This window comes from Equus asinus, chromosome 10 (genome assembly GCF_041296235.1).
Source record: "Equus asinus isolate D_3611 breed Donkey chromosome 10, EquAss-T2T_v2, whole genome shotgun sequence".
Lineage (NCBI taxonomy): Eukaryota > Metazoa > Chordata > Mammalia > Perissodactyla > Equidae > Equus > Equus asinus.
In genome coordinates, this window is record NC_091799.1 from 10,200,604 (window position 1) to 10,220,522 (window position 19,919).

Genomic DNA, 19,919 nt, shown 5'->3' on the forward strand with positions numbered 1-19,919 from the left:
CAATGGCTGCTGCAGGCACCCCACAGAGCGGTGGTCACATCCAGCTCTGCAGGGTATCAGCTGTGTGACCCTGGCCCCTGCTCACCCTCTCTGAGGTCATCCATCCTCTCTACCATGGGGTCAGGCTGCCCACCTCCTGGGGTGCTAATATGTGGGCACACAGCAGGTGCAGAGATAAGGACTGGATTGGGAGATGGCAGACTCAGGGCTCTGAGAGGGGTTGGAATTGGAAATGGGAGTTCAGCGCTGACCCACCCCCACAGCCTCCCTAGATCCCAGTGTTAACCAGCCAGGGGACCACACACAGATTTATTAGGGGCCTCAGGGGCCTGGTGCAAATTCGCAGGGTCCCCTCCCTCCTACTGCCACCATCCACTCAAACGTCCCCTCGTGCCTGCTAGCATCCACCATGTCTGCCTGCACCTATGCTACAAGAGGTTCACCCGGGCCACCACCTGCTTGCAGCCGGTGACGGCAAACTCGCGGCCTGCCACGCGGTAGTAGCTGAGCTGCCCGGCCAGAAGCTCAGCGCGGGCCTGCTCCGGGAAGAAGCCCTCCCCGGCCATCTCGTCCCGGAAGCAGTTGACTATGTCCCGCTTGTCCAGCAGCAGGAAAGGCACAATGGCCGCGGCCTGCCACAGCGGGTGCTCGCGGACCAGGAGCGCCTGCAAGCTGCTGCGCAGTTCCTCCTCGGCCCACATCGCCGCAGCCGCAGCCTTGGCACTGTGGGCACCGTGGGCGCCGTCGGGGCGCAGGGGCAGCGCGCGGGACGCGTTCTGCAGCACGAATCGCGTGATGTGCGGGCCACCGGTGCGGCTGAGCAGCACGTAGATGGCGTTGTGGAAGGGGTGCGAGCGCTGTGGCTGCAGGAAGCCATGCAGCTCGTCCAGCAGCGCCGCCGGCATGAGCTCCACCTCGTCCAGCACCAAGAGCGGGGTCTTCTCCTCCGCCTCGGCCCGCGCCACCACGTCGGCCACGCGCTGCGCTAGCTCCTCGCGGCAGTCCTGCGCGGCGCGCGGCTCAGGGCAGTGGTGCTGCGCGTGGTACTGCAGTACGAGCGCGCCGTCCTCAAGCACCGCGCGGAAGTGGCGTGCCAGCAGGCGGCCCACGTGGCTCTTGCCCACACCGCTGGGCCCGTGCAGAGCCAGGAGCAGCGGGCGGCTGTGCACGTGCGTGGCCAGGTAGTCCCGCAGCAGCGCCACGATGCGCCCCACGGCAGCCGGCTGGCCGAACACGGCGCGCTGCAGCGCCTTCTCCAGCCCGTCCAGGTCGTAGCGCTGCGCGTTATCATCTAGGTTCTCGATGGCGTTGAGCACCTGGAAGCCCACGATGGCCACGAGCAACAATAGGCAGCGCTGCGCGCGGCTCCGGTGTTCTGCGCGCGGCCGGCACTTGCGCGAGGTCTCGGGGTAGAGTACCACGCGGCTGCGCCGGCGCCTTTTGCGCGGCGTCCTCGAAGGCGGCTCGGCGGGGTCGTCGAAGGTGAAGAATCGTGGCTGGTCCGGGTTCGCGCGCCGCGCCTGGGGCCCGCAGTCCGGCCCGACGCCCGGCGGGAGGCGCCGCTTGCGCAGGAGGCACACGCGGCGGCGCAGTCGCACCACGGCGCGCACGGGAGCCATCACGCTAGGGCCTGGGGCGCCGGGGGCCACGGCCTTGGTCTCCAGGCTGGTCTGGCCGCGGTCCATGGCGCAGGGGCTGCGCTCGGCATACACGTCGCCCTCCCTGCAACAGGAAGATGGGGAGGGTCCCCAGACTTCCGCACGGCAGACTGAGACCCTTCCCAGGAGTGATCTCACCCCCCTAGGAGGCCCCAGAGTGCAGTCGGAGTTGTGCCACAGCCAGGGCCTTGTCCCGGGCTCGCTGGGCCACAGTCGCCCCTTGACCTGGAAGCGGCTCCCCGCAGGGCCCCAATGCAAATCTCCAGGGTCCTCCCATAAACAGCCGCGGGCCTTGAGGAAGTGGCTAGGGGGAGGTGGGAGGCACAGCTTATCCGGCGGCCGCCCTGGCTTCCTGGAGGAGGAGTCGGGTGCCGGCCAGGCGCCGATTAGGGGTGAAGAGGGGTCAAGGCCGACCCCGCCCCTGCCCGCAGCTCCGACTACCCGGCGCCAGGGGCCCTCAGCGTCCCTAGAGGGGGCCACGGGAAGCAGAGGCCCGAGCACCCCCAGAGCCCGGACGGCCCCCACACACTGAAGAACACTTCGGGGAGAGGGTCTGGCCAGAACTTCTGCTTATGAGAATGGGCCCCAGCCCTGTCCCCAGGCTGAACCCAGACCTCCCAGCCCTCAGCCCCAAATTGGGATCCTCCCAACATCCTCCAGTAAACACACTGATGGAGTGGCGGCAGGGAGCCCCCCAGGGACGGATGGGGGTGGGGTGGAAAGAGGGACAGAAAGATGAGCTGGAGGAGGGACAGCCAAGAGAAGACAGAGCTGGGTAGACGCAGGGCGGCGGCCCTGGCCCCCAACCCACCCCCCCATACCTGCAGCTGAGTGAGATCAGGCTCCTGCCAGCCCCAGCCCCTGGGGCAGCCCCCTGCCCCCACCAGACGCTGGGGCCCCACTCAGGAAGCAGAAAATGCTGGCTTCCTGGTGAGGGTCGAGGTGGGGTCATGCGCCTGGCTAGGCCAGCCCAGGCTTGGAGGGGCAGCGACACCTGTGGGTCCCCAGGGAGCGTCTGAACAGAGGAAGCTCGGAGAGGTTTCCGCTTCTATGCAAAGGAAGTGAGTCAGGGGTGCGGCGCGGGCGGGACTTAGGCTGGATGGAGGCGCCAGATGGGGAGGCGTGGCTGGCTTGCCCAGGTCCCTGGGCCAGCAGGTCACCTACCGTTCTCAGGCCTGCAGCCCTCTGAGCCCTCCTGGCTCTGTCCAGGCTCAGGACGCCTGGTGAGGCTGAGGGCATCCCCTTCCCCAGGATCCTGGGCCCTTGTGCCTCCGTCTGCCCTCCAAGAACCCCCACCACCCCAGGAACATCTCCTCCTGCATCTGACCACCACAAGGCCCGGGGGGTTCCAGGCTGCCTGTAAGCAAGAAGGGGAGTAGAGCAAGAGAGGGTCCCCTGCCCAGCTGGTGTCCCCCAGTCTCTCCCTATTCTCTTTTTCCCCACCCACCTCTTCCCCTCCCCTGATCCCAGTGTGGATCCCCCAGGCTAGGGCTCATTTCCTTTTCCTCCCCGTCCTCCTCTACCAGGGCCTGGGGCTCTATCACCCCCACCAACCCTTCCCCTGTCCCCAGCCTAGAGCCCCCCCTCCTCTGCCCCCCACCCCGACAGGGCAGCACACGCAGGGACCAAGTTCCAGAACTGGGGAAGGACCCCCCACGTGTGGCTCAGGGTCCTGGTGATGGAGCAAATTTAGAAAGAACTTGGGCCAAAAGTTGGCAGATGGGGGCTCTGGAGCCTTCCCTGGCCACCCCCATTCCTACTGTGCACAGAGGGGCCTCCTGGATGGCCCTCCCCTCCTCCCACCTGACCAAGGAACTGGTCTCTGCCAGGCCCAGCCTGAAAGCCCCTCACCTGCGCCCAGGCCCGTCTCTGGGCCTCCTCAAGAGTGGCTTGTCCACCAGTAATGCCCTCAAGCCACCCTGGCCCTGCCCCCATCTGTGCCCTAAAGGCACGGTGGCAGTCCTGAGTCCCTGGCGCAGGGCCCCACCCTAGAGTCTGTCCTGCCCATGGCCCCCACTCCTCCCAGCCTCCCCACCGCCACCCCTCTGCCCACACAGGTCCCTCCCTCATCAGGGAAATGTTGGTCATGGGCTTGGGCTCCCCTTCTCTCCAGGACACGGGCTCCCACGCCTCCTGGTGACATGTGGGAGCTCCTGTCTGTCCATCTGTCCAGTGCCCTCTGCAGGACAGCTGCACTGAGGGACAGCTGCTTCTCCACGTCCTCCTTTCCAGCCTCAGGGCCTGCTCCCCGGGAACCACTGCCCCTTCTCTGTGCAGGACCGGGTGCTTGGGGACCCCTTGGGCACCTCACCCACCATATGGCCTGGCGGAGCTGTGAGCCCATGCAGGGCCTTCCTGGGACCAGGCCCTGCCCATCTCTGTGGTTCCGGCACGGGACGGGGGTCCTCAGGAGCCTCGGGCTTTCTCTAGTCTCCAAGCTGCTGCTGCCTTAGGGAGGACCCCCTTGAGGGGCACATACAAGAAAAACTGCAGTGGGGGCAGGACTGTCTCCAGCGGCCAGTTGGCTGCTTCTGCTGGAGGCTGACCCACCACGCCTGGGGTCCAGAGCCCCTTTGCTGGGGTGAGGAGGGACGTGGCAGGAGTCAAGAAGATCAGGCCTGGAGGGCCCACCCCCAGGGGTCAAGGGTGAACCTGAGCCCAGGGCTAAGGCCTTGCCTCCATGCACCTTCTCCCCCACCTCCAGGGGTGAAGGGAGCCCTAGGACCCCACCTTTCCCTATGTCCCTGGACCAACCCCATCGCACCCTGTGACCTGATCTGGGAGGCCTCCCTTCCCACCCCTTCTTCCTGTGCACACCCCATGGTCCCGCCCCAGATTCACGGTCATGTCTCCAACCTCTTCTCTGCACAGACCCTTCAGCCCAGTGGGGACTCGGCCTCCCCAGCCGCTGGCTGGAGGCAGGCGGGCGCCCTCGCCTCTTCTCCGTCCCAGATTCCCGGTGTGGACGCTCCCCCTCTGCCATCCTCCCTGGTTTCCCAGCAGCGTCTGCGTTTGCTTGGGGTCACTGTCACCCCTGCAGCTCTGCCCAGTCCTGCCTTGGGGAGTTCGGCTACCTCAGCTGCTGCCCCCATCCACCGTCCCTCCGTGGACTCCTTGTGGCCAACAGCTGCAGTCCTCACCCCCACCCTGTCCTTGCAGCTCACAGTCTCCGCCAGACAACCCCTCACCCACTGGGACCTCCAGTCCCCCGAGGCCCCTTTGTCCGGGCTGAGGGGCCTGGTCACACTGACTGGTCTCTGTCTTGACCACGAGCCTCAGGTGGGTCAGGAGGGGCCTGGTCAGCTCACTCGCTCCTCCCATGACTGGGCTCCTTCCCCGTCCTTTCTCCTCGGCCCCACTCGGCCTGTCTTGCCTCCCAGCCCGGGACCTGGCCCTCTGCTTCCTGGAGAAAATGGAAGCAGCCGGAAGGGGACCCCCCCAGTGTCTGCACCCACAGACCTGCCTCCCCTCTGAGAACCCCTGCTCCCGAGAGGGCCCCCCGTGCCCTGGCCCTGCCCCTCTGGCACGCTCGGCAGCAGCCCAGCAGTCCCCCCCATCTGCTTTTCACTCACTGCGTCATTCCCATCAGTGCACAGTGGGTGTCTCCTGTCCCTCCCACACCTGCAGAGCTGCACCTGTCAAGGTCACGGTGACCTTGCAGCTGTCACCACTGGTGGTGGGCAGTAAGGCGGCCCACCCAGAGCTGACTGCAGTCAGTCTCGGGGCCTCTGGCAGCCTGGACAGAGCATGGCCACGCCCAGGCCTTACCTCCTGCACCTGCTGCCCGGGAGGGCCAAACACCCAGACTGTGTCCCACAAAGACAAAAATGCCCCCAAGAAGGCACCTCCCCACCCTGCACTGAGCCAACTTTGGGGGCACACACAGACAGCTCACTCACTGATTTACCAAAACGCCTTTTATTTACATGAGTAAAAGCCTCTTGTGTGCAACAGCAGTCCCTCACCTGGCCAAGATGCTGCAGCTGAGCAAGGAGCACGTGGCTCCCAGGGTAAACTGAGGCAGCAGGCGGGGGCCTGGGCTTTCCTAGCCATGCCTGCTACACGGGTGCTGCTGCCCAGGGGAGGAGCGGCTCCCCGCCTGTGGTTGGGTCAGCGGACCGTCCACCGACAAACTGCAGGAGCTCCTGGGAGATGTCCGGACCCAGCAAACCGTGGAATTTAGCCGATCAGTCGGTGCCAACACGCTGGCCCTGCCCCTTTCCCCTCAGGCCTCGGCCCCCTGCCCTCTCCCCTTAGAAAACAGCTGGCTTATTCCTAATCCCAACCACTGCCTGCCTGTCTCCCCACAGTGTGGAAACCCACAGTGTGGAAACCCACAGTGTCAGGCAGGAACAAGCAAACTTCCCAGGGCCTGGGAGTGCAAGGGGCCATGCTGGGCCCTGCAGACCTGGAGCAGGGCCTGAGCTCCTCGGAGCTGACCAGGGGCCCTCAAGGGGCAGGGACACAGGTCCCATTCACGCAAACAGCACACACCTCCCAGGACGCCATTCAGGGCAGGGCTAAGGTGCAGAGGAAGGGCACTCTGCCCACAGGACAGTCCCGGGGGTCTTGGCTTAGCCCACCCCCAGCCCCATGAGCGGCCAGTCAGCCTCCAGAGGAAACGGGGCCCTGGCTTCGCAGGTCCAGGGGAGCCTCTTCTCCTGGCGACCAGGGCTACCGTCCCCACCAGGGGCCCTGTCCACTCCCCAGGGGCCCCAGGCAAAGCCTCAGAGCCCAGCCGGGGCAGGCACGGTGGGCAGGGGCAGCTCCAGGGCTGGCGTCTCTGCAGTCTGGGCCGGGCTGGGCTTCTGATGGTCCAGCTGCTCCAGCTTCTCACCGAGCTGGGAGTACAGCTCCTTCACCGCTTCTCCACTCTGTTAGGAGGCACACACTTCAGGGTCAGCCCAGGGCTCCTCAGAGCATGTCCACACAGACAACGCACAGACGTGGAGAGGATCAGGGGTGTTGGGGCACCCACCTGGCCCGTGGGCTCCAGTGCCTTTTGCAGGGCCTGCAGCTTGGATGGCGCCACGCGGTGGTGCAGGTGGACTAGGAGCCGCAGCACGTGCCGCTGAACGTTCTCCTTCCTGGAAGAGGCCACGACCAGGCTGCAGGGGCCCCGAGCCACCCTTCCCGCAGCTGCTCCAGCAACCCCCCCCCCGGCCCGGCTGGGTGGACAGGCACCTCGGGGAGGCGGTGAGCAGGAAGCCATCAAAGAGGCTGCTGCAGAAGTCCTCCAGGGCGAACTCATCAGCCAGCAGCGCCAGGTTCCCCGTCAGCAGGTGGAGGAAGATGTCGCCGAACGCCAGGTCACCAAAGGTCTCCACTGCAGGCAGAGCAGGCGTTGGTGGTCCGGCCCGCCACCCACGGCCCTCACCTGGGCGCCCTCTGCCCCCCAGACCTCAAATTGTGGGGAGACCACAAAGCAGCACAGACTTCTGAAAACAGGGTGCCCAGTTTCCCTGAGAGCCAGAACCTGGGCCTGGACAGGCGAGGAGACGCCAGGGGTGGCCAGGGACGGGGCAGGGGTCTGGCCTGCAGTGAAGGAGGCTACTGGGGAGGGCTGGCGGGGAAGAACAAGGGCCCGTCACTGCTTATCACTCTGCCCGGTGACCAAGGGACTGTGGGTTAAGCAGACTCCAGAAGAGCGAGAACACCTAACACACAACAGTAAGTCCCAACGAAGCTCACTGATGACCAGCGACAGGATGGCCTGAGTGCCCCGCCAGCAGGAGTGAAGAGCCAGCCGGAGGGTGGCAGGGCAGGGGGACGCGCACCCAGACATAATGGCTGTGGAGGCTGCTACAGAGACACTGACAGGGCACTTTGTCACGACCTGGCTGACACCACCTGAGCCCACAGAGCTACTCAATGTCACCGGGAGACACAGGCACCACTGGATGCACCAAGGTGCACTCCTGCCCCACATCTGCCTGGAGGCTCAGCCGGCCTCACGGCCAGCAGCCAGTTTACAGGACACATGGGCAGGCGCCCAGTCACGATGCTAGGGAGGCTGCCAGCAAAGTCTCGACCAGGGAAAAACGCCCTGGTTCTCCCAACAAGTTCCACATAACCCTACACACTGAGAGACCTGAGGGGCGGCGAGGGAACGCCAGGGTGAATCGCAGCCCCTGCTCAAATCCTGACCTGAACAAACCATCTGTACAAAATGTCATGGGATGATCAGGGAACGGGGCCACTGCAGGGCCTGGACCCAAAGGCAACCACGGGCTGCAGGCATGGTGTTTAAGAGTGTCCTTTGTCGAGACACCCGCTCTTTATTCAGAGCTGGCATGCTGGGAGTCTGGATTTCCATCCAGACCATCACCAGGGGACGTGACCGTGGAGGTGGGTGACAGGCACTGGGCTTCGCCATGCTGTGCTCTGCTCTTCTTTTTTTGGGGGGAGGGGGGAAGATTAGCCCTGAGCTAACATGTGCTGCCAATCCTCCTCTTTTTGCTGAGGAAGACCAGCCATGAGCTAACATGCGTGCCATCTTCCTCTACTTTATACGCCTACCACAGCATGGCCTGACAAGCAGTGCCATGTCCGCACCCAGGATCTGAACCAGCGAACCCCAGGCTGCCAAAGCGGAATGTGCGCATTTACCCGCTGTGCCACTGGGCTGGCCCCTCTGCTCTCATCAAAAATTCCCACAACAGAAAGTTAAAAAGTAAACAGGAGAATTTAAAAATCAACGCCGCTCTTATTAGGACCTACTAAGAACATAAAACAACATGTGCACACTTCCTGGACGCAATCACAAGATCCCAGCCCCCAGGCAGCAGCGCACGGCTGGACACACAGATGCTCCCGCTGCAGGCAGGATACCCCATTTCTAGCTGACACAATTAGAGAGAAAGAAACAAAAGTACTGAAAGGAACAGAAAGGATGCAGCAAGTTCAAGCTTTTTATAACTGTGTTCCTAGAAGTCTCCAAAAACAGACAGACAAGCTACATCCCCTGTGGCTAGCAGAAGGACGGCCCTGAGAGACGTCCACATCCCGACCGAGGAGCCTGTGGACATGCCTTCTTATGTGGTGACAGGCCCTGAGATGGGAGATGATCCTGTGTGACCCAGGGGCCAAGATTATCACAGGGTCCTTACGGGAGGGAGGTGGGAGGGCCAGAGTCAGAGAGACATGCAGACAGGAAGCTGGGAGGACAAAGTTGAGGATGGAGGGGGCCAGGAGGCAAGGATGTGGGCGGCTCCCAGAAGCAGGAGGACACAAGGAAAGGGACTCTCCCTGGAGTCTCCAAGCCCTGCCCACACCTTGACTGCAGCCCCAGACTCACTTCACTCCTGACCTCCAGAACTGTCAGAGAGGACCTTTCTGTTGTTGGGCTAGACGGTGGCTGGGTATAAACTAATACCCACAAAAGACGTAACACACGCCCCACCACCAGGCGTGACAGTGACCCAGAAACACGCTTAGTGAGCAATGTGCAAAATCTTTACATAGAAGCCTCAACACCCAGACAAAACCTGAGGCAGCAGAGACCCTGGGCCAGTGTGTGCGGTGGGAAGGCCAGGTGCTCCAAGAAGCCCCACCTCCCTGACTCGACCTGCAGTTTACTCTTGAAAGGGGTCCACTCAGACCCCTCCCTCTTCTTCCTGGCTTGCAGCAACCCACTCCTACATGCAGCCAGAAGATCCTGAGGGAAGTGGCCTCTTCACTGCCTTGGAGGGGAGCTCTCTCAATCATCTGAAGACTTGAGGGGCCCACACCCCTCGCCAGTTAGGGTAAAATTAAGGTGGCTCTTCTGCCACTCAGGAAAGGATGCTTTAACAAATGGTGAGAAGAGGGAAGGGCACTTATGGAAAGACAAAGCTGAGCTCCCCTCACTTCTGCACCAAATAACCTCCAGCAGACAGACTTGACGGTGAACCAAGCGAGCCTGTGGAGGCAGGCAGCGGGGCGGAGGGCAGGGGCGACGCGGGCACCCCAGACTCACCCAGCCCGGGCAGCAGGCGCAGCAGCGCGTTCTTGTTCCTCTGCTTAGTGATGTGCAGCACGTAGTACAGCCCCACCTCGCAGGCCATGCGCTGCTCCTGCAGGAACCTACGCCCGGCCGGGGCCATCAGCCCACGGGGCGCGTCCACACAGCCTCCAGGGGACCCGCGGGCTCGGGGCCCCTCCCACCATGGCCCTCAAGCCCGTACTTGGTGAAACTCTCCGGCAGCGTGTTCGGGTACGTGACGGGGGCTTTCTCCTCGGCTGGCAGCTTCTGGTCGACGTTGAAGGTGTGGTCGTCCACCACGAAGGACATGAGCGTGGGCAGGAACCTGGTGATGAGCTCCACCTCCTGGGGCAGGAGAGGCCTGAGAGCTCGTCCAGCACATCCTGCCTTCGTCCCGCACTGTCCCCACCCTCAGCCACCTCCCTCAAGTCCCTCTTTCCTGGATGTCGGTGGGGGGCCGTCCCCTCCCTCCTTCCCACCTCCCGAGACTCCACCTTCCCAATCCTCCTCAGCCCCACAGCCCCTCGGGGGCAGCGGCAGGAAGGCGCACAGCCGGGTGAGTTACCATCTTGGGCTCCTTGAACACCTGGCTGTCGATCATGTCCCATGCCCCCTGGCCCAGCGCCAGCAGCCTGAGCAGCAGCAAGAGGTCGGGGCTGTCCTGCAGGGAAACCAAGGCCTCAGCACAAGCTCACCTGAGCTTCACTGTCCCAACCTCGATCACTGCCCAGCAGGGTCCGGGCACTGAGCCCAGGACTGTCGGCTTTGCTCACAGGTCCCCACACCTCCACCCGTGTGTGGGGAGCGTGTGCTGTCCCCGGGCCAGCATAGGCCTGGCCACAGCACTCCAGCCACACGCCCACCCAGAAGGCAGCGAGCCGCCAGCCAAGCGCACTCACCCTGGGCAGCGTCTCCTGGCCGACCAGTTCCTGCAGGTGCCTAACGGTGCTCAGCGACAGGGTGTTGATGGCAAAGGGGTCACACAGAATCATGGACAGATCCCTGAGAGGACGATCCCAGGGTATCAGCATGGGATGCTCTCAACCCACCAAGGCGTGGCCATGGGCTGGGCTGCCTCAGCCACTGACCAGGGGAGACGGCCCCTCCACACGGAGCAAGCCCATGCCATCCTGGACTTCTTCCAAAGAAAAGCTCACAGTTTGTAACTTGCCTGTAACTTACTTAAGAAACTGAAGAATTAAGGTTTTTAAAAAACGAAGGTCCCATTTTGGTTCTGAGAACCTGACCCAGACCACGTAAATTCAGCCACAGTCCCACAAAGGCAACTACAGGGAGAAGGAGCCATGGAAGGGGGCGAGACGGAGCCCACGCAGAGAGGACAAGGCTGGGAACCAGATCCCACCACCTCCGGGCACAGTGGGCCCAGGATGGGACTTACCACCCACCGCTCAGCTCGCAGGAGGGCCCAGGCTGCGGCAGACACCAGAGCCCCGGCCTGGCGCCCACTTGCCCAGACTGCGGCAGCCTCATCCCAAGCAGCCGAGTTTCTCAGCTGTGGGGGGTGCCAGGCAGCCCTCCTGAAATGGACTGGAATAAACACCCCACTCCCAACCAGACAGCATCTCGTCCAGACGCCCCGGGGGGGCTGGGGCGCCTGCACAAGGCCAACTCTTACCCCAGGACTTGCTCCTGACCCTTCTTTACTCCGTCGAGAAACCCCTGCAGCTCCCGGGCCCTCTTGCTGTCCACAAACCGCTCGCGGATGCAGGCGTCCAGGCACCAGGTGAACTGCAGAAGGAAGCCCAGTCAGGACGCAGCGCTCACCCTCGCCTCTCGCTGGGGCACAGCCGCGCCCAAGCCAGAGGTAAGCATCAGGACCCGCCACCCGCATCACGGGGGCTGGGCTTGGTGCCAGGAACAGGATGGTGCAAAGGTGCGCAGGTCCAAGGGCCCGAGTCCCAAGGGGTCAGGCAGTGTGTGGAGGAGGCAACATTTGAGTTTTGCTCTAAAAGGGGCCTCCCTGGTGGCCCTTGGGTGGGGGAGGACGCTGCAGTCTCAGGCAGTGACACTGCCTCAGGTTGCACAGCGTCCGTGCTGAGGACAAGAGCAGTGTAGAAAGCTGTTCCTGGAGCACAGAGCTCGCCAACGAGCAGCCCCCGAAGGCTCTGGAGCAGGGGACGGCCAGAGAACCTGGGAAGACCGAAGGCGGCAGGAGCAAGGGTCCAGGAGCGGCCAGGGAGCCTGCTCTGGCTGGAGTTAAGGAAGAGAGAGAGTGGGCGAGTGAGGGAGGTGCCGGAGGACACCCCGTCCCCTAGGCAGTCAGCAGAGGGGGCAGCACACAGGAGGTGGCCCGGTGGGCAGGCAGTCAGAGCCCAGGGACCAGGATCATCGCATCCAAGGGGAGGGGAGAGAGAAGGCAAGGAAGAGACCAGAGTGAAGGGGGGCGGGGGCCACCACCTTGTGGCAGGGGTCCACGGAGCAGATGTCGCCAACATCCAGGTCGTGCAAGGACATGAGCAGCTCGGCACGCAGCGTGCAGTAGTGCACGTTCCGGGTCCGCAGGAAGAGGGTCCGTAAGAACTGCAGCACCATGTCGTACAGCTTGACGTTCTTCCCCACCATCTGCGTCAGCTTCTGCACCACCTGGTTGGCGAGAGCCCCACGGCACGGCATCACCAAGCCCCAGTGACGGCACACTGACCCCTGACGTTCATCCTCTCTACTTGTTTGGTGGCCAAAATCTCCTCTCTCACAGAATGCTGGCTCCATGTCAGGCGGCGGCAGGTGTGGTTTTTAAGAAAGTGAACCCCACGTCAGGCCCCACACCTTCTCTGAAAGGCCATCAGCCTGTGACCCGGTGAGCCAGCGCGAGGAGACTCAGGCTAGATGACGACACACAGCGGCTACCTCAGCGTCTGGTCAAGGCCTTGCTGGGGTCCACTCAGACCCAGCCCGGGCCGCCTGGCTCCCCATCTTCTCCTTCAGCTTGAGGCCTTGAGACCACCCCATCCCCCTATAGCACCTGCAGGTGCCCCTCTGCAGGGACCGCCCAGCTCCACAGCCTGCCCTACGTGCATGGCTCTTGCCTTGCTGTCAGCCAGTGGGAGAGCTCTACTCACTGCTCACCGGCCGGAATAGAAGAAGGGCTCACAGGTCAACCTGGGGTACAAGCACCGCAGCAGCCCAGGTACTAAGCTAGACACAGCAGGTGGAGAGGCCAGGAGGGGTGGCAGGAGCAGTGACCAGCCTGACAGACCCTCTCGAGGGCCCCTGCGAGGACTCTACAGCAGGCCTCAGGGACCCCAACGAGCTGAGCAGAGCGAGGCATACACCTGTCTCAGCACCCACATCCTGGGCACCACTAACAGGCACAACGGCTAACACGTACCAGCCCTGATGATGGTCTGGGCCCTGCCTAACATGCAAACAAGAGGGTACAAGGCCAGCTGAGCATACAACCACGGCCCTATCAACTGACCCACACACTGAGGACCATGAGATAACACGTTAACCTGCCTCGACCTTCTCCTCGGGCAGCAGTGCAGGCCACACCTGCAGCAGGAAGGACCCAGGCCCCGAGGGGGACCCTGGCTTGGAAGGCAGTGTGAAGGGGTAGCAGGCCACAGGCTGACTGCAGCCCAAGGCCAGGCTCCCCACAGTGGGCAGGAACGTGAAGAGGTAGCGTCTGGCCACCATGGAGGCTTGGTTTCACCTGCAGGCGGGTGCCACTGACGCCTCGGACCTGGTTCCAGGAGGGACTGCTCAATCCAGGGGAAGGTGACAGTGACAAGTGCCAGACACTGGCCAAGGGGCATCTGGTGTTGAGTTCTTCCACGTCCAGTGTGCTCTCCTGAGGTTTCGCATGTCTGGTGTGACCTAGGATCTAATCTAATGTTTTTTCCCAAATGTCTGGCCACCGGTCGCAGCCCCACTTGCTGAGTGGGCTACAAAGTGTGTCTCCCGGCCCAAGAGAAGTCTGTCAGGGAGCCGGCCTCACTGCCCAGGGGTTAAGTTTGGCGCCTCCGCCTCAGTGGCTCAGGTTCAGTTCCTGGGCATAGACCTATACCACTTGTCCGTCCGCAAAAAGAGGAAGGCTGACGACAGATGTTAGCTCAGTATAAATCTTCCTTAGCGCACACACACAAAAAGTTTCTCAGACAAAGTCTGACACACAAGTCAAACATCAAAACAGAAGAAACTTAACCAGAGTTGAAAAAAGACTGGAAAACTTAAATGAAAAAGCTTGCCACGTCCTCAAGCGCCAAGCTCACAAAACCAAGAAGATGCACGCCAGGCAAAGTGCTGCAAGGGCCCCTCTCGCCAGCCACGTGTACAAGCCCACCCTTTCGGGAGCAAAACCTCCCAGACATCCACCATGGGGGAAGGGGCTGGCCAGGGCCTGGCACATAGCCCTGCCTCCCGCCTCACCTCGCCCTGGCGCCTCGTCTTGGGGGAAGGACTGAAGAAGTTGTGCAGGACAGAGAGCTCCGTGCTGAAGAGCGCACTCTCCTTCTCCAGGATGTACTGCTTGAGCAGGGGGGAGACCTCGTCGCCGAAGAGTGCCTGGTTGTCCTGCCAGATCTGCCGCTTCACCTCCACAGCGCAGGCCCGGTACAGCTCCTTGTCGGCCATCACCAGCTTCAGCTTCTTCTCAGGAACCTGCTCGACCCCACAGGCTGCCCATGAGCAATGCCTGTGCCCCGGGGTCTCCCTCAAGACAGGTCAAGAGGCCTCAGCCCCCCAGTGGAGACCACCTCGAGTCCAGCCTGATCCGGGGGGGGGCCTGTGATGGCCCCCAGGCTCCAGTAGGTACTGGCAGCCCTGCTGAACACAAACAGCTCTTTCCTTAAAAAACCCCATACCCCAGCTCACGTCCGGCGCTTGCCTGTGCATAGCTCACCAGGGGGACCAGGCACAGAGAATGCTCCTCGCAGCCGCACCTGCCTTGTGCTAAACCGGCGCCAGACAGGCGCACATGCAAAGCCCACCGAGCCAGGGCGCGGTGCGGCCAGAGCCCTGGACACGCTGACCCCACGGCCTTTACCTTGGGCAGGTGTTTCATGACGCACATCACCACCGGCTGCAGGGACGGCATCTTCACCAGAGAGAAGCTCTTCTCCAGGAGGTCTTCCAGTTTCTTGTACCTGGAAAGACTCGCACGACTAAGGGGGAGCCCAGGATCGAGCAAGAAGCAGCTGCCACCTGTCACCACAGAGACGACGGCTGGGGAGCCGCTCTGCACACGCGGACGCGGGGAGCGGCTCCCGGTCGAGGAGGGCTGGCCGGCCGAGGCGGCAGCCAGCACTGCGCAGGCGGCCGCTCGCCGCGCCTGCCCACCCACCTCTCCTCCGCCTTCCCCTCCGAGGCGATGGCCGACACGCGCTCCAGCAGCTTGTCCCGCAGCTCGTCGAACACCGACTGGTGGAACTCGAGGCGCGGCGTGCCGTGCAGGTCCAGGAAGGGCAGGGCCGACTGCAGCGAGGGCAGCAGCACGCCGTTCTCCGTCTGCGGGGCGAGGGCGCGCGGTCGGTGGCGCTCACTCCGGGGCGCCGACCGAGCCCGCGCGCCCTCCGGGACGGCCGCGCCCCCGCCCACCTGGAACTGCTCGATGGCCTTGAGCGGCTCCGTGCAGTTGGTCAGCGTCTCCTTCAGGTCCTCGCCGTTGGCCACGCCCAAGTCCTGCAGCCCCGCGAACATGGCCGAGGCCCCGGCCGCCGCCCGGCTCGGCGCCCCATCCCCGCCGCGCTCCCCCGGCGCCGCCGCGGGCCCCCCAGCAGCCCGTTCGCCCGGGCCTCGGGGGCCGCCCGCGCTCCGCTCCCCGGCGCCCTCCAGCTCGGCCCGTCCCGCCCGCGCGGCTGCCCTCGGACCGCGGCGGCCCACTTCCGCCCCGCACAGCCTGGTCCGCCCGCCAAACCGCCCCCCGGAGACGCCAGCGCCGCGGCGCAGATGTTCCGGGCAGCGGAGCCCGGCCCAGGACCAGGCTGCGCGGCCGTGGGAGACGGCGGTGCCCGGATGACGCAGCGAGGCCCCGCCCCCGCGCCGGGCACGCCCACCTCGGCGGCCCCGCCCCGCCGCTCCTCCCGCACCTGGGCCGCTGGTCTTCCCACCGCCCCGTCGCTCGCCCCAGGCTGCTGGCTCCGCCCAGCCCCGGTTCGCCGTCCGCCCCGCGGCGCCCGCCGCCTCTGGCCTCTTCTTCCTCTCGGGGTCCCAGAAGAACCCACGCCCCGGGGCGGGCGGCGGGAGGGCGGGGTGCCGAGGGACACCCGGGGGAGGGCCCCACGGAAATGGGACGCCGGAGAAGGGGGAGGAGCACGGGAGAGGGGGTGAGGCAGGCAGGGTCTGCCTGCTTTATGAATTTCAGAACTGATTTTTTTGCCAAGTATGTGTTATCTTTATAATCATGAAAAGTGATTCATTTTTTACCTCACAGCAGCCTTTTGACGTTGAGAATATTTTTGCTTGAGGAAATGGGACGCTGCCGCCCTAGAAGCTCCCTGCACGGGGTCCCACCAGGTGCACGACCCTCTCCCTGGAACTTGGCTTCCTCCTTGTCAAACGGGGACTGGGGACGGAGTTCACACCATAGGGTTGTCGCAAAGACTAAAATCTGAGTGTGCCTCCAATGGAGGGTGCCTCGCAGAGACTTGGGTGCACAGAGGGAGTGTGACAAAGGACAGCTGTCCTCTTGTTGCCGTGAGCATCTAACCCCTAGGCTGACCCACGGAGGTAGGCCCTCAGGCTGAGTTCCAGCCTGAGTCGCTGCGAATGCGAGTGCCAGTTTCCATAGTGTCCCTTGTCCCTTGTGGTACAAGAAGCTCATACGGGGCCGGTAGGCACTGCCTGCTCTGTGCCCTTCCTAGGCTCCCCATTGCTAAGTGTGCAAGCCCTGGACCCAGAATTCCACCTCTCCACCTCTCTGCAACCTGTCCACCCCTCTAGCTCACCTCCTTTGATCCCCCCAGCCCCGTGTCCTCCAAAGCTTGGCAGCACCAGATGTCACACCCTCTCCCTTTTTATGTGCCTTGGCTTATGGGGTTTGCTCTGCTAGAAACTCTCTTCCTGCTGCATGGCACACTCTTGCCCATCGAAAGCCCATTCCTCCACCACCTCCTCCAGGAAGACCTCCCTCAGCCCAGCTGGAGGGGATTTCTCCATCCTTCCTGCTGGTTCCAGTCCTGGCTTTGAGCCCTAGGGGTTGCTGATAGTGCAGCTGTGAGCAGGGCTCCTGGTCTCCCCACCCTGGGCCAAGCTCCCAAGGCCGGGGCTCCCACCGCTCTGTCTCTGCTGCCCACTTGCCAAGCTGGGCCACCCAGGGCCTAGCAATGACCATCTGCAGTCTGACTGCCCTGATTCCTGGGGGCACTGGGGCTCAACCCCCAGCAGGTTCAGCTCTAGAGGAGGTCACAGGTGCATGGTGCTCAGACTCCCTGGGCCTTGGCCTCCCTGCAGAAGGGGGAGCTGACGCCATGGGGGCAGCTGTTGCTGTGCCCTTTTGAAGGCATGAGCTCTGGCAGAGGAGTTAGAGGAGGGGCCTAGTCAGGACTGGACTTCTATCACTAGTGCAGTGACAGAAGCCACCAGCAGCTGGGCTGAGGCCCCTTCAGGGAGGTAGTCTTGGGGCCAACCCCTGGGTAGGAGGGCAGGCTGATGGTGAAGTGGGGTCCAATGGCCAGGCTACTGCCACAGGCAGGGACAGGGCCCCAGTGACTGAAGAAGGCCCAGGGAGTCTACTATATGTGGCCCGGCCTTAGTGGCCTTGGGTAAGTTCAAAGGGTCTTTGGGCAGGCGCTGGGGGCAGTAGGCCAGGCCTTGACAAGCTGGTCCTCTGGACACTCCCTGGTGGCTGTGCAGGCTGCCCTCACCTCAAGATGACAGATCAGCGAGTCTGGCCCCCACCACCGCCCCAACAGTCAGTTCTTTGTCTCAGCAAGAAGCCTGACCCTTGGGTAGACTGACAGGTGGACTGGTCCCCTGGATGGCACAGCTAGTTGGAGGTATCCCGCAGTGCCCACAGGGGCCCCTCCCATCCTGTCCTGGGCCAGGAAGTCCCAGGCTACCACCCCACACACCTTAAAGAAGAGAGCACTGAAGGGGAAGTGAAGGGAGAGACCTGGCTAAGGCAAGCCAGACATGACAGGTCAGCAGCAGACCACATCTGCAGGATGCTTCACTGGGTAAAGGACGGCAGCCAGGCACATGAAAGAATTTGGAAGAACCAACAGCATCTCTGTATAGCAAGGGGTGGACAGGTGGGGACTTCAGGCTGGGCTGTCCTCATCCACAGCTCACAGAAGGGTCTGCCGGCCAGCATGGTGGATCAGGGTGCCCAGGGGGGTCAGAAAGCCAGACTGTGGGGTGCTGAGTTTCAGAGGGAGGCCTGGGAAGGCCCCCAGGGAAGCCAGGCTTCCATGTGATAACCAGGTGGGCCGGCTGTGCCCAGTGGACTCTAGAGTGTGCAGAAGGGGCCAGTGTCATGACGCTTGGGTCTTCGCACGCCCTGGATGACCGCTCTGGGCGCTGAGGGGAAGCGCGAGTTATAGCAATCCTCCACATAGTAGGCAGCTGGGCTGGGGGTGCAGGCTGCAGAAAGAGAAGGCCCCATGCCACTACAGCACGCCAGCGGCTGCCCAGCTCCCACCTCCCCCAAGGCCCCTGTCCCCACCCGGGACCCTGCCTGGCCTTCCTCTCTGAGGCCTCCTTACAGGAGCTGATCCAGGAGGCAAACGCAGGTGAGTGGCTCATGGTGCACATGGGTGCGCGTGGGCTCTGCAGTCGGCACCCGGGAACGATGTCGTAGGTGTTGGGGCCAGGGCGCTTCTCACCACCTGGGGCCTGCAGGGAGGCCTGGAAGAGGGACTGCGCATGGTGACGGTGATGTGCACCCCCTACCCGTGGCAGCCCGGGCTGGATGCGGGCCTCAGGTGTCTTGGAAGCGGGGCGGTGGCCTCCAAAACTGCAGGCCGGGAAGGCAGACTGGCTGAGTGGCTGGTAGTTGGCAGGTGATGGCCACTGTGGGGAAGGAGGCTGCTGCAGGCCGCTGCCCCACCCAGCCCCCCTACCCCCAACAGGCCCCCTCCCGCCCTGTCCCTCAGAGGGCCCCACGGGACCTGCAGGCAAACCCCGCACCTTTTGCTCTCTGTTAAAGTCCGTTTTCTGCATGAAGGGGGTTTCACTCTGGAACCACATGGTCTGCCATGCCCTGCGGCCACCACCCTCTGCAGTGGGGAGCAGTGTTGGGGAGGGGAGATGAGTGATGGGCCCGCTCCCAGGGCAAGGGGCCAGGCGGTGGGGAGAGCGCAGGGAAGGGCACGCACCACGGCAGGGGTGCTTGCGGCCGATGCTGAAGTGGGGATGTGGGGAGGACTCGCGCACTGAGGCATCCGGCACCTGGTACTTGGTGGGGCCAGGGACATCCAGGTCCGTCACGATGGGGGGTCGCTGCTCCAGCACTGGCGGGAAGCAAGCTCTGGGCCTGGGTCCTCCCAGCAGGCCCCTCCCCAACCCTGCCCCTCTTGCCAAGACCAGCCGGCGTGAGGTGTAGCCAGGCCCCTCACTCACACAGCTCCCTCAGGTTCTGGGTGCACATAAGTGGGGGCTTCTGAAGGGCGTCCGTTTGCATCCTGAGGCCAACAGGGAACTCTTGCACCCCTGGGGGCCACATCTCATCCCAGGCAGCCCCTGGCTCTGGCCTCCAGAACAGCACAGCACCATTGGGCCTGCAAGGGAGACGGACAGCCACTGTCCACCTAGCCCAATGGCCGCCCCATAAAGGCTGCACACTGCGCCCCCCCCAGCCCGCCCACTCCTCTTAGAAGTTACTGGGTGGGCACAGGCAGCTTCTGCCTCAGGGGGCCACGGGTCCAGTGTTTGCCTCCATTGATGTAAAAATTTGCCAGGAATTTTACGGCCTTCTGGTCAAAATTCATTGTCAGGATTCCTAGTTCCCTTCCCTGGGGACACCACAGGGCTCTGTGACCTCACTGACCGGTCATGGACTCCCCTCCCCCCCGTTGCCAGGGACTGCATGGTGAAGGAACATTGTCCAGCCCTGGAGGGGGTGGTGCAGTGGGAACCCAGAGGGGCCCCTCCCCTGACCTGCCAGGTGGGTCACCCTGGGGTCAGCCTTGGCCAGGAGGCCCCCTAGCCTGCCCCAGTGACTGCTGGCTTGGCCTCTTTTCCTCTCTTCCCCTCTTCCTTGTCACAGTCCTCCCCTTCTGGTGGACTTTGGGGTACCCTGGAGGACCAGGGTCCACTGTAGCAGGGCTTCTGAGAGGGCTGAGGTCCCGGCAGAAGGTAGAGAAGGGAGCTGGTGCAATGGGATGTCCAGCTGTGTGAGG

The 19,919-nt window shown here is 63.5% G+C and overlaps 3 protein-coding genes across 3 annotated transcripts; all 3 read right to left on the reverse strand.

Moving 5' to 3' along the window:
* Positions 1–292: 292 nt before the first annotated feature.
* Positions 293–2,729, reverse strand: TOR4A (torsin family 4 member A). Its single transcript, XM_014828107.3, has 2 exons — positions 2,480–2,729; positions 293–1,722 (listed from the first exon to the last, which is right to left on the reverse strand). Exons 1-2 carry the CDS (start codon positions 2,608–2,610, stop codon positions 429–431), a joined length of 1,425 nt encoding a protein of 474 aa, XP_014683593.2. The 5' UTR covers positions 2,611–2,729; the 3' UTR covers positions 293–428.
* A 2,831-nt stretch (positions 2,730–5,560) lies between these two features.
* Positions 5,561–15,595, reverse strand: NELFB (negative elongation factor complex member B). The gene is made up of 13 exons (XM_014828106.3): positions 15,178–15,595; positions 14,924–15,087; positions 14,627–14,726; positions 14,011–14,241; positions 12,040–12,225; positions 11,258–11,370; positions 10,521–10,623; positions 10,187–10,282; positions 9,824–9,966; positions 9,616–9,722; positions 6,843–6,984; positions 6,637–6,745; positions 5,561–6,532 (listed from the first exon to the last, which is right to left on the reverse strand). The coding sequence occupies exons 1-13, from the start codon at positions 15,277–15,279 to the stop codon at positions 6,386–6,388; spliced, it is 1,743 nt and encodes a 580-aa protein (XP_014683592.1). The 5' UTR covers positions 15,280–15,595; the 3' UTR covers positions 5,561–6,385.
* A 2,191-nt stretch (positions 15,596–17,786) lies between these two features.
* On the reverse strand, positions 17,787–19,508 carry STPG3 (sperm-tail PG-rich repeat containing 3). Its single transcript, XM_044778289.2, has 6 exons — positions 19,402–19,508; positions 19,141–19,298; positions 18,897–19,031; positions 18,709–18,797; positions 18,285–18,591; positions 17,787–18,162 (listed from the first exon to the last, which is right to left on the reverse strand). Exons 1-6 carry the CDS (start codon positions 19,506–19,508, stop codon positions 18,029–18,031), a joined length of 930 nt encoding a protein of 309 aa, XP_044634224.1. The 3' UTR covers positions 17,787–18,028.
* Between the last annotated feature and the right edge of the window lie 411 nt (positions 19,509–19,919).

What these genes read in the sequence shown, in the direction of transcription:
- STPG3 (XM_044778289.2), bottom strand. Translation starts at nt 19,508, where the DNA reads ATGAATTTTGACCAGAAGGCCGTAAAATTCCTGGCAAATTTTTACATC. An exon ending in CCGCAAGCACCCCTGCCGTG is followed by an intron (nt 18,798 to 18,896) that starts GTGCGTGCCCTT and finishes TCCCCACTGCAG; the next exon opens with AGGGTGGTGGCCGCAGGGCA. An exon ending in TGCCTCCTGGATCAGCTCCT is followed by an intron (nt 18,163 to 18,284) that starts GTAAGGAGGCCT and finishes CTCTTTCTGCAG; the next exon opens with CCTGCACCCCCAGCCCAGCT.
- NELFB (XM_014828106.3), bottom strand. Translation starts at nt 15,279, where the DNA reads ATGTTCGCGGGGCTGCAGGACTTGGGCGTGGCCAACGGCGAGGACCTG. An exon ending in AGGCCATCGAGCAGTTCCAG is followed by an intron (nt 15,088 to 15,177) that starts GTGGGCGGGGGC and finishes CTCGCCCCGCAG; the next exon opens with ACGGAGAACGGCGTGCTGCT. An exon ending in GCGCCTGCTGCCCGGGCTGG is followed by an intron (nt 6,985 to 9,615) that starts GTGAGTCTGGGG and finishes CTCTGCCTGCAG; the next exon opens with TGGAGACCTTTGGTGACCTG.
- TOR4A (XM_014828107.3), bottom strand. Translation starts at nt 2,610, where the DNA reads ATGACCCCACCTCGACCCTCACCAGGAAGCCAGCATTTTCTGCTTCCT. An exon ending in CTGATCTCACTCAGCTGCAG is followed by an intron (nt 1,723 to 2,479) that starts GTATGGGGGGGT and finishes TTCCTGTTGCAG; the next exon opens with GGAGGGCGACGTGTATGCCG.